This window comes from Coregonus lavaretus, assembly GCF_964263955.1.
Source record: "Coregonus lavaretus genome assembly, chromosome: 11".
Lineage (NCBI taxonomy): Eukaryota > Metazoa > Chordata > Actinopteri > Salmoniformes > Salmonidae > Coregonus > Coregonus lavaretus.
The window spans coordinates 51,618,655-51,631,309 of record NC_139998.1 but is presented as its reverse complement, the minus strand read 5'-3'; the positions used below and the strand labels follow the sequence as shown (position 1 = coordinate 51,631,309).

General features: G+C 42.3%; 2 protein-coding genes across 2 annotated transcripts in view; both read left to right on the top strand.

The window, feature by feature from the left end:
- The window catches only part of LOC311137809 (uncharacterized protein), a 73,297-nt gene extending 66,800 nt beyond the window's left edge, over positions 1-6,497 (top strand). Inside the window, exon 13 of the mRNA XM_084172406.1 lies at positions 6,479-6,497. The gene's annotated coding sequence lies outside the window, so the exon portion shown is untranslated. The remainder of the gene's footprint in view (positions 1-6,478) is intronic.
- A 2,988-nt stretch (positions 6,498-9,485) lies between these two features.
- On the top strand, positions 9,486-12,213 carry LOC311136974 (claudin-1-like). Its single transcript, XM_084171310.1, has 4 exons — positions 9,486-9,946; positions 10,325-10,489; positions 10,764-10,854; positions 11,185-12,213. The coding sequence occupies exons 1-4, from the start codon at positions 9,727-9,729 to the stop codon at positions 11,360-11,362; spliced, it is 654 nt and encodes a 217-aa protein (XP_084027436.1). The 5' UTR covers positions 9,486-9,726; the 3' UTR covers positions 11,363-12,213.
- The last annotated feature ends 442 nt before the right edge of the window (positions 12,214-12,655 follow it).

Below are 12,655 nucleotides of genomic sequence, written 5' to 3'. Positions count from 1 at the left end.
GAGAAACAGACGCCTCACAGGTCCTCAACTGGCAGCTCAATTAAATAGTACTCGCAAAACACCAGTCTCAACGTCAACAATGAAGAGGCGACTCCGGGATGCTGACCTAGGCAGAGTTGCAAAGAAAAAGCCATATCTCAGACTGGCCAATAAAAATAAAATATTAAGATGGGCAAAAGAACACAGACACTGGACCACCAACTGCAATTTACCTATGTCCTTCTTTGCCGCACATGACCACACAGCTGGGCAGTAGTCCAGTTACGACAAAATTCGGACCTGTCTGGTCGACTGAGTTGTCAAGAAGGCAGAGCAATGCCCCATCATGGACAGACCTATTTTAGCAACCATTGAGTCTATATGGTTTGACCATGACAGCTTGCTATCTAGGATTACACCCAGCAGTTTAGTCTCCTCAACTTGCTCAATAACCGCATTCTTCAATAATAGATCTAAATAAGGTTTAGCGTTGAGCGAGTGATTTGTCTTAAAAACGATGCTTTTAGTTTTTTAGATATTTAGCACCAGCCTATTGCTATTTAGTCATTCTAAAAGGGACTGGAGCTCTATGTTAAGGGTGTCAGTTATTTATTTTACTGTTGCAGCCAACATGTATACTGGCTTTATTCAAGGTCAGTGGAAGGTCATTAGTTAAAATAAAAAACAATAATGGCCCTAGCCGGCTGCCCTGCGGTACCCCACACTCAAATGAATTTGTATTAGAGAGGCTTCCATTAACGAAAACCCTCTGTGTTCTATTAGATAGGAAACTCTCAATCCATAATAAGGCAGAGGATGCAAATCCATAACACTTAAATTTTTTCAGCAATAGGTTATGATAAATTACATTAAAAGCTGCACTGAAGTCTAACCGCTCCCACAATCATCAGTAATTTGTGTCAGTGTCGAGCATGTTGAGTGCCCTTCCCTATAAGCATGCTGAAAGTCTGTTGTTAATTTGTTTTCTGTAAAATAACTTTGTATTTGATCAAACACAATTTTTTCCAAAATGTTGCTAAGCACTTGTAACAGGCTGATTGGTCGGCTGTTTGAACTATTAAAGTGTGCTCTGCTATTCTTGGGTAGCGGAATTATCTTTGCCTCCCTCCATGTCTGAGGGAACACACCATCTTCTAGGCTTTTCCCACTTCTTCCATACACACTTTACGGAACTTAAAACTACAGTGCTTGTCTTTCATTATTTGGTTAATTATGCATGAATATGAAGGCTCAGCATTTGTTGTTTGCATGTCATGCCTAAATTTGCTAATCCTGTCAACAAGAAAGTTATTAAACTGGTTGGCAATATCAAAAGGTTTTGTTATTAACAAGCCATCTGCCTCGATGAAGGATGGAGCCATATTTGCTTTTTTGCCTAGAATTTCATTTAAAGTACTCCAGAACTTTTTACTATCATTCACTATCCACAGTATAGTTTCTTCTTATTTTTGTTTAGTTTTGTTACATGATTTCTCAATTGACTGTATGTTTGCCAGTCTGGTATGTTGTCAGACTTATTTGCTATTCCCTTTGCCTCATTCCTCTCAGCCATACAGTTTTTCAATTCATCATCTATCCATGGGGATTTGGCAGTTCTAACAGTCAGTTTCTTGATGGGCGCATGCCTATCAGTAACCGGAAGAAGCAGTTTCATAAATAACACACATCAGACCAAGAAATATCTTCGACATAGGAATCATTGCAAAACCTCTTATATTATCGTTTATACACAATTTTAGGTCCATTCTTTGGAACTTTGGTTTTTCTAGATATGTTTATTATATTATGATTACAATTTTTTTTTTTTACTGATTACTAAAAAAAAATAAAAAAATTACTACATCCGGTGGGTGTGGACACTGCTTTAGAGCAGATTTATGCAGCATTAGTAAAGATGTGATCAATACACGTGGATGATGTAGTTTGTTTGTAAATACCCAGGTAGGTTGACTAATAACCTGAACCAGATTCCAGGCATCGGTTTCAGCTTGGAGCTTCTTTTATTTATTTTATTTATTACCCCTTTTTCTGATATCCAATTGGTAGTTACAGTTTTGACCCATCCCCCTACGGACTCGGAAGAGGCGAAGGTCGAGAGCCATCCGTCCTCTGAAACACGACCCTGCCAAGCCGCACTGCTTCTTGACACACTGCTCGCTTAACCCGGGAAGCCAGCCGCACTAATGTGTCAGAGGAAACACCGTCCAACTGGCAACCGAAGTCAGCTTGCAGGCGCCCGGCCCACCACAAGGAGTTGCTAGAGCGACAAGGAAATCTCGGCCGGCCAAACACTCCCCTAACCCGGACGATGCTGGGCCAGTTGTGCCCCGCCTCATGGTTCTCCCGGTCACGGCCAACTGTGACACAGCCTGGGATCGAACCCGGGGCTGTACTGACGCCTCAAGCACTGCAATGCAGTGCCTTAAACCGCTGCACCACTCTGGAGGCTTGGAGCTTCTGTTTGAGTGGGCAGCTTGATGACAACCAGTCAATATTTAGGTCATCCAGAAAATATACCCCTCTGTTGATATCACATACATTATCCAACATTTCACACATATAGTCCAAATACTGACTTTTAGCACTCAGTGGTCTATAGCAACTTCCTACGAGAATAGGCTTTAGGTGAGGCAGATGAACCTGTAGCCATTTTACTTCCACATTATCTGACATGAGATCCTCTCTCAGCGTAACAGGAATATGACTCTGGACATACATAGCAACACCTCCACCATTTGCATTTCTATCTTTCCTATATATTCTATAACCATATATAGCTACTACTGCATCATCAAAGGATTGTCTAAGTGTGTTTCAGAGATGGCCAGAATATACTTTTTTTCTGATGTTAATAAGTTGTCAATTTCATTAACCTTGTTTCTCAGTCTACATATGATAATATGGGCCATTTCTTGTCCTTTTCTGGGTTGGTGTTTGTTTTTAGTGCTATTCTTAGAAGCTGGTCTGAGGTAGACATGTCAGACATTTACATTTGAGTCAATGGTACTAAGTGGGTTGCCCACAGTGGGCTTCTTCCTAAGGCAAACCGTTTCAGTGCAAACAGTTAAAGGAACATTGATTAGGTTGCTTCCATTGACTGCACTTATATTTCTCTGGGATATAATACAATTTCCATGTCCTCTGTTGCTTATTATGACAGGGAGGACTGGAGCGCTACCAAACCCAGACCGTCAGTCTCTTAAGAAGATATCTATGTTGATGGAGATAATCCTGGAACCCCTGCGATTAGGGTGAATCCCACTGGAACTGGTGCGCCTGGCTCCGATGATCATACCACGCTCAAAGTTGTTTAGGTCACTCATTTTGCCCATTCTAACGTTCAATCGAACAGTAACTGAATGCCTCGATGCCTGTCTGCCTGCTTTACAGTGGGGAAAAAAAGTATTTAGTCAGCCACCAATTGTGCAAGTTCTCCCACTTAAAAAGATGAGAGAGTCCTGTAATTTTCATCATAGGTACACGTCAACTATGACAGACAAAATGAGAAAAAAAAATCCAGAAAATCACATTGTAGGATTTTTTATGAATTTATTGGCATATGATGGTGGAAAATAAGTATTTGGTCAATAACAAAAGTTTCTCAATACTTTGTTATATACCCTTTGTTGGCAATGACACAGGTCAAACGTTTTCTGTAAGTCTTCACAAGGTTTTCACACACTGTTGCTGGTATTTTGGCCCATTCCTCCATGCAGATCTCCTCTAGAGCAGTGATGTTTTGGGGCTGTCGCTGGGCAACACAGACTTTCAACTCCCTCCAAAGATTTTCTATGGGGTTGAGATCTGGAGTCTGGCTAGGCCACTCCAGGACCTTGAAATGCTTCTTACGAAGCCACTCCTTCGTTGCCCGGGCGGTGTGTTTGGGATCATTGTCATGCTGAAAGACCCAGCCACGTTTCATCTTCAATGCCCTTGCTGATGGAAGGAGGATTTCACTCAAAATCTCACGATACATGGCCCCATTCATTCTTTCCTTTACAAGGATTAGTAGTCCTGGTCCCTTTGCAGAAAAACAGCCCCAAAGCATGATGTTTCCAACCCCATGCTTCACAGTAGGTATGGTGTTCTTTGGATGCAACTCAGCATTCTTTGTCCTCCAAACATGACGAGTTGAGTTTTTACCAAAAAGTTATATTTTGGTTTCATCTGACCGTATGACATTCTCCCAATCCTCTTCTGGATCATCCAAATGCACTTCAGACGGGCCTGGACATGTACTGGCTTAAGCAGGGGGACACGTCTCGCACTGCAGGATTTGAGTCCCTGGCGGCGTAGTGTGTTACTGATGGTAGGCTTTGTTACTTTGGTCCCAGCTCTCTGCAGGTCATTCACTAGGTCCCCCCGTGTGGTTCTGGGATTTTTGCTCACCGTTCTTGTGATCATTTTGACCCCACGGGGTGAGATCTTGCGTGGAGCCCCAGATCGAGGGAGATTATCAGTGGTCTTGTATGTCTTACATTTCCTAATAATTGCTCCCACAGTTGATTTCTTCAAACCAAGCTGCTTACCTATTGCAGATTCAGTCTTCCCAGCCTGGTGCAGGTCTACAATTTTGTTTTTGGTGTCCTTTGACAGCTCTTTGGTCTTGGCCATTGTGGAGTTTGGAGTGTGACTGTTTGAGGTTGTGGACAGGTGTCTTTTATACTGATAACAAGTTCAAACAGGTGCCATTAATACAGGTAACGAGTGGAGGACAGAGGAGCCTCTTAAAGAAGAAGTTACAGGTCTGTGAGAGCCAGAAATCTTGCTTGTTTGTAGGTGACCAAATACTTATTTTCCACCATAATTTGCAAATAAATTCATTAAAAATCCTACAATGGGATTTTCTGGAATTTTTTTTCTCAATTTGTCTGTCATAGTTGACGTGTACCTATGATGAAAATTACAGGCCTCTCATCTTTTTAAGTGGGAGAACTTGCACAATTGGTGGCTGACTAAATACTTTTTTTCCCCACTGTATATAGCAAGCCACGGCCACCGTGACTCACTGTCTGTAGGAGCTAACCATTTTGTTGAATGGGGTGTATATGGTATAAAATGGGCTTTTTGGGGCCATAATATGACGTGACCATGGCACCACCCTCAAGTGCCATTTAGGCCTGGCTCTCAGTACTTTGAGGCTGTACATTGTTCCCTGTCACCCGTCACTGCTGAAAGAACTGAATATGTACCGTAAGGCCTTTACCCCCAACCACAGGTCACAACCACTGTGTGGTAAGTCTTGTCACTTTTCCCAGAGGACCTATCAACGGAGCATCTTGGCTTTAAGGAAAGCTATGCAGAGAATGTCCTTATGGATGTGATAAGGTTTGAGACCCAGACAAGCCCATGCTTCCCCTCTGCTCAGGATTGACCCTACTGCTTCAGAGCTAAGTAGTAGGTCTGACGTGTGCTCAACATAGTCCAGCGATAGGAAGTCAACAGGGCTCATATCTACATTCACCTCCATTTCCTCTGTGTTTTCTGAGGTTCAGGTATACGCATAACACTTTTTTTCTCCAATGTCCCAGCACTCTCACTGGGTATTAGTAATAGGAAGCTTGTATCAACTCTCTGTTTTAATATAATTCATCATTCATCATTCTTGGCCCTTCAGATTACCACCTGCTCTGCTCTTGGTGTCTTGGTCTGCATGTACATTTATATAATCAGACCTAAATGGTCCCAGTGAACTGAAATAAGACCTAAACACGTACTGTATATTTCCTGAGATGCGGGCAAAAATGTTTTGGGATGACTTTTATTTATCTTTGCTTAAGTGTTTGGGGTGGAAAAAAAACGTTACCAATATTTTTTTTGTTGTTGAAAAAATATTGTTATTTATATTTTATTGTAAGTGCAAAATTGTCCTCTGTAGTGGTCATTAGGACGTAACTATGAAAAAAATGACATTAGTCAGTGGGTACAGTAGGTGAAAAAACATTTAACATTACAGTCAGTGGGTACAGTAGGTGAAAAAACATTTAACATTACAGTCAATGGGTACAGTAGGTGAAAAACATAGTTGAGGCATCCGGGTGTCCACCACAGAGGACATTTCTTGATAAGCTCTTATTTAGCTCTTATTTAATGTGAAAACATTATTACACAGCCCTGACAACTCACTTAACTATTCCTGAGATATTCACTTACAAGAACCAATTTGAATATCAAACTCACAAAAATGATAATTACACACACTTCTTTGCTAATTTTGACGGCAGCCATTTTTTATAGAACCAAGAAGATAAAGTTGTCAAGGTCACACCCCCACACGTGATATCACTGAAAAGCCCAGAATGTCCTCTCAAAGGGACATCAGGACTTAATACAGTGGCTTGTATGGCCTCAGAGATACGGAGCAATAACTGATGTCCACTAGACATTTTACATTTTAGTCATTTAGCAGACGCTCTTATCCAGAGCAACTTATAGTCAGTGAGACATGTTATTTATTTTTTTTATTTTTTTCATACAGGACCCCCATGGAAATCGAACCCACAACCCTGGCGTTGCAAACGCCATGCTCTACCAACTGAGCTACACGGGGCCAACTAGAGAGTACAAAAATGAATTGCTTGATCTCAGGAGGATAAACTGCTATTCATCCAATGAGTCAACGTCTCACTGCCCAAGAGGGAGAGCACTTCCCCATTTTAGTGGTTTCTTATCCACTTATGCTAGTCAGGAAGGAGGAAGAATTACTTTATTTCATGCTAAATTTAGATTGTTTCCTAGAATCACTGATAAGCCTTATTTATCTTTTTCTCCTCAATTGGTAGTTACAGTCTTGTCCCATCTCTGCAACTCCCATACGAACTCAGGAGAGGCGAAGGTCGAGACCCAATGCGTCCTACGAAACACGACCCCGCCAAGCCGCACTGCTTCTTGACACACTGCTCGCTTAACCCGGGAAGCCAGCCGCACCAATGTGTCGAAGGAAACACCTTCCAACTGGCGACCGAAGTCAGCTTGCAGGCGCCCGGCCCGCCACAAGCAGTCGCTAGAGCGCGATGAGACAAGGACACCCCGTCCAGCCAAACCCTCCCCTAACCCGGACGACGCTGGGCCAGTTGTGCGCTACACATTCCTATGGTGTTAAATCAGGTTGCTATCTCATAAAATATTTTTTGCATCATTGAAATGTTTCTTCTCAGACTGAAGCGTCTTTCAGGTGTGTATCTCTAGAAGCTTCTTTAAGCTGTCCCATTTTATGAACCTGTACACAGCTACAGTGCATTCGGAAAGTATTCAGACCCCTTGACTTTTTCCAAATTTTGTTACATCAAATCCTTATTCTAAAATGGATTCAATTATTTTTTCCCTCATCAATCTACACACAATACCCCATAATGGCAAAGCAAAAACAGGTGAACATTTTTGGGTGCAAATATATTCAAAATAAAAAACAAATACCTTATTTACATAGGTATTCAGACCATTTGCTATGAGACTGGAAATTGAGCTCAGGTGCTTCCTGTTTCCATTGATCACCCTTGAGATGTTTCTACAACTTGATTGGAGTCCACCTGTGGTAAATTCAATTGATTGGACATGATTTGGAAAGGCACACACCTGTCTATATAAGGTCCCACAGTTGACAGTGCACGTCAGGTCATAGGAATTGTCCGTAGAGCTCCGAGACAGGATTGTGTCGAGGCACAGATCTGGGGAAGGGTACCAAAAAATGTCTGCAGCATTGAAGGTCCCCAAGAACACAGTGGCCTCCATCATCCTTAAATGGAAGAAGTTTGGAACCACCAATACTCTTCCTAGAGCTGGCCGCCTGGCCAAACTGAGCAATCGGGGGAGAAGGTCCTTGGTCAGGGAGGTGACCAAGAACCCGATGATCACTCTGACAGAGCTCCAGAGTTTCTCTGTGGTGATAGGAGAACCTTCCAGAAGGACAACCATCTCCGCAGCACTCCAACAGTCAGGTCTTTATGGTAGTGACCAGATGGAAGCCACTCCTCAGTAAAAGGCACATGACAGCCCTCTTGGAGTTTGCCAAAAGGCACCTAAAGGACTCTCAGACCATGAGAAATAAGATTCTCTGGTCTGATGAAACCAAGATTGAACTCTTTGGCCTGAATGCCAAGCGTCACGTCTGAAGGAAACCTGGCACCATCCCTACGGTGAAGCATGGTGGTGGCAGAATCATGCTGTGGGGATGTGGGGATTTTCAGCGGTAGGGACTGGGAGACTTGTCAGGATCAAGGGAAAGATGAACGGAGCAAAGTACAGAGAGATTCTTGATGAAAACCTGCTCCAGAGCGCTCAGGACCTCAGACTAGGGCAAAGGTTCACCTTCCAACAGGACACCGACCCTAAGCACACAGCCAAGACAACGCAGGAGTGGCTTCGGGACAAGTATCTGAATGTCCTTGAGTGACCGAGCCAGAGCCCGGACTTGAATCCAATCTAACATCTCTGGAGAGACCTGAAAATAGCTATGCAGCGACGCTCCCCATACAACCTTACAGCGCTTGAGAGGATCTGCAGAGAAGAATGGGAGAAACTCCCCAAATACAGGTATGCCAAGCTTATAGCGTCATACCCAAGAAGACTCGAGGCTGTAATCACTGCCAAAGGTGCTTCAACAAAATACTGAGTAAAGGGTCTGAATACTATGTAAATGTCTTATTTCAGTTTTATTTTATTTTATACATTTGCAAAAATGTCTATAAAACTGTTTTTGCTTTGTCATTATGGGGTAGATTGATTAGGAAAAAAACAATTTAATCAATTTTAGAATAAGGCTGTAACGTAACAAAATATGGTAAAAGTCAAGGGGTCTGAATACTTTCTGAATGCACTGTATGTAAACAGAAATTGTGTTTAGTATGTGTCAGTGAAACATTTAAATACAGTAAACCTGGCTAGTCTCCAATACAAATTGCATACAAAACGTGGCAATCCTGAAAATGTAAGTCCATCACATAGGCCTAAAATCATCTGCATTGGTTGGATTTAAAACTGGTTTGGATTTTGTGTCCAACTGGGGGGGGGAAATCACCCAGGGTTTGATTTTCATATGGGTTGGAAAAACCTAATGATAAGCAAACTCATTTAACAACTCAGACTATGTGATAAACATATAAATATTAATTATGTGGAAGGCCATCTAATGAAATGGATAAACCACAATTATCTCAAGTTGGATGTGTCACTATAGCAGATTAACACACATTACAACTTTAGTTATGTACCGTGGAATAAATGTCTCAGTTGATTTCCTCTGAGTTCATTTTTTTTTTTTACAGGACATGAATGATAGCCTTTCCATCTATCTAAAATGTATGCACTCACTAACTGTAAGTCGCTCTGGATAAGAGCGTCTGCTAAATGACTAAAATGTAAAAATCACACCCATAATGAGAAATTGCTGACCTTTTCATTAGAAATCGATCTATGTATAACCACCAGTAGGCGCCAGTGAGCTGTCCCACAGACGGTTTAAATAGCCAAGAGTGGATGCACTACTCACTGAACACAGGTGCAAACGCTGAGAGTGTGAGATAACGGTCCACACCGCGGCAGGAATTGAACTATAACGGAGTTCGGTTTGCTTCAAGAGATTAAACAGACATTGAGATTCAAGGACATTTCATCAATTTCAAGATTAGATCTTACATTTTTCCACTGTTCATTTATTTGGTCTATTTTTCATCAACGCCCATTTTAGTAGCCTTTATTATCAAACGTTTGTCATCTCATCGGAATACCATGACGAGCTCTGCGGTTCAACTTCTCGGTTATGCTCTTACTTTGATCGGTCTTGTTGCCTCAATGATTGCCACCAATATGGTGGAGTGGAAAAGGCACTCTTACACAGAGAGCACGGTAACATCGAAGGAAACTTACCTGGGGCTGTGGATGTCATGCACCGTCGACGCCACCAAACACACGATGTGCGTCAATTACAAGTCACTCTTTCACCTGCCAGGTAAGTTTTCCATAGCGTCTGTCATCATCAACGCCATTCGTTCACTAGTGGTCACTCACCTTCAGAGCAGGCACAATATAGCTTAATATAATGGTAGGCTACTTGTTGATGTTTAATGCAATGAGAAGATATAAATATAAGCCTAATGTTAATAATGTTGATCATTAAAACTGATGACAGCTACCATTTATTATTACAAATAGTACTTGTTCACACACAGTTCAAGTGTATTTTCTTTCTCTTAGTAAGTTTCACACTGACTCATGACTTTGATATGGATGTGTTCAATGTAGCCATATTCAATGTTGGTGTATGTTTGACTGTTGAGTGTTGAGAGTATGGGTTGACCTCAGACATTTACCCTGTGTGTGTGTGTAGCGGAGATTCTGACCACCCGAGTGGTGATGATCCTCAGTGTCCTGTTGTCAGCCGTTGGGGTGCTGGTAGCCACGCTGGGGATGAGATGCACCCGGTGCCTGGAGGAGGATGAAGAGGAGAAGGATAGAGTAGCCATTGTTGGAGGATTCCTCTTCATCATCGCAGGTACAGTCGGCTACTTTATCATATCAGTAATGAAAGTTGTTTCATCCATTTTAGCTCTGAACAGTAAATGCTACATTGTGAAATGCCAAGAAATGGTCCCATCTGACATCACATAACTCCGTGCTTTAGCGTACAGCTCTGTACCGTAGCCCAAAATGCTGCTATTACCACTTGTACAACTGAAAATGCTGCTAGTTTTAACTCTAGGTTGAGTAGCAGAAGCTGATAATGAAATAGTGTGTAATAAGATGTTCTAATATTGTATTCTCTGTAGGTGTTCTGGCCATATCAGTAACCTCCTGGTTTGCCAACGCCATCATCCAGTCCTTTGAATTCTCAGACTCACCTACCTCCTTACATAACAGGTACTGTCCAGTAGCACGTATCAGAATTATCCATGGCTGTATGTGTTAAGACTCGTAATAGTCTTTAGACTGAGCCCTATCAATGCACTACTTTTGACCAAGGACCCATAGGACGGCTCTAGTCAGAAGAAGGGCGCAAAATACGGAATAGGATACCATTTGGGATGCAAGCTAAGAAACTACACCTGGCTGTAGTGCAATTTATATCAAATTGTTATTTAGAATTTGAATTCTACACATAGTTTATTCTGTGTTTTGCGGCTGATGTGGACTACATTCTGTGGTGTTGACTGGGTTTAATTTTTTTGTGTTTCTTGTTTAATCCGACAGGTTTGAGTTTGGCAATGCTGTGCTGGTGAGCTGGGCTGCAGGCATCTGCTCTGTGGTGGGCGGATCTCTCCTGGGCTGCAGGTGTCTGAGTAGTTGTCCCAAGGGCTCACTCTCAGTCTCATCCTTCACTCAACCCAAAGTAGTCCCTGGCACCAGGCTCGGAACCCACTATGTTTAAGGGGCCACACTATGCCTAGAGGAAGCCCTAGGTAGCTCAATTCGTTGAGGCTTAAACCAGAGAGCCTACTATTCAAACTGAAGGACTACAGTAGAGCAGAATACGTGTAATTACTCAAGTACTCTACTGTGTGTGACTCGCCTGCATTATGATTGTGAGAGTTCATTTGGGAGGTCTGTGTGCTCAATTAAAGTATTTTTTCTGATGAATTGTGTTTGGATGTGTGAAGATGGTTGGCTGTGGTCATGATGGCTAACACCTGCCATATCTCTGTTGTTTTCAACCTCAAGTCAAGTGCCTCCACTAAAGGAATTTTCAAATATCGCCAATGTAGCAACCATTTCATTATATAACATCACCAATGTACAATGCTGCAGAGTAGGGTTGCAACATTCCTATAACTTTCTCAAAATGTACAGGAGGGAATAAGCAGGAAATCCGGAATCCCCTAACCAGGGCTTCTGGGAAACCTAGGAATTTTGGGAATGTTACTGGAACAACTCTACTGCAGAGTAAGCGTCCATAAATATCAGCTTGACTGTGCCTGCTTGTGTTCTGTTGGGGCCAACAGTTTAGAATACACCTTCCATCAAATGATTTTCACTTTTACTAAGGGAAAGTAGTGGTTTGGACATGCAGATTGGTTGGTTGACCTACGGCACAGATTGCACATAACAAGCAACTTTCTTTTTCGATCTGAAAATGGCAAATGTGCACTTTAGAGTGTACTGTACTGCAATATTCCCTTAATTTAGTACTTGATCACGTGTTATATATGGTCAACTTGTCATGAATCTGCTGTATTATTATCAAGATGAATTTGCATAAAGATACTTCATTAGATAAAGATACTACTGCGTGTGTGTAATATTTTTTTACAGCCTTCAAATTATGTCCTTTTGACCTCTTCTCTTTGATTCTTTCAGGTTTCTATGACCTACTACCATACCCTGTTCACACTCAGTTCCTGGCACCTACTACCATACCCTGTTCACACTCAGTTCCTGGCACCTACTACCATACCCTGTTCACACTCAGTTCCTGGCAACTACTACCATACCCTGTTCACACTCAGTTCCTGGCACCTACTACCATACCCTGTTCACACTCAGTTCCTGGCACCTACTACCATACCCTGTTCACACTCAGTTCCTGGCTCCTACTACCATACCCTGTTCACACTCAGTTCCTGGCACCTACTACCATACCCTGTTCACACTCAGTTCATGGCACCTACTACCATACCCTGTTCACACTCAGTTCCTGGCACCTACTACCATACCCTGTTCACAC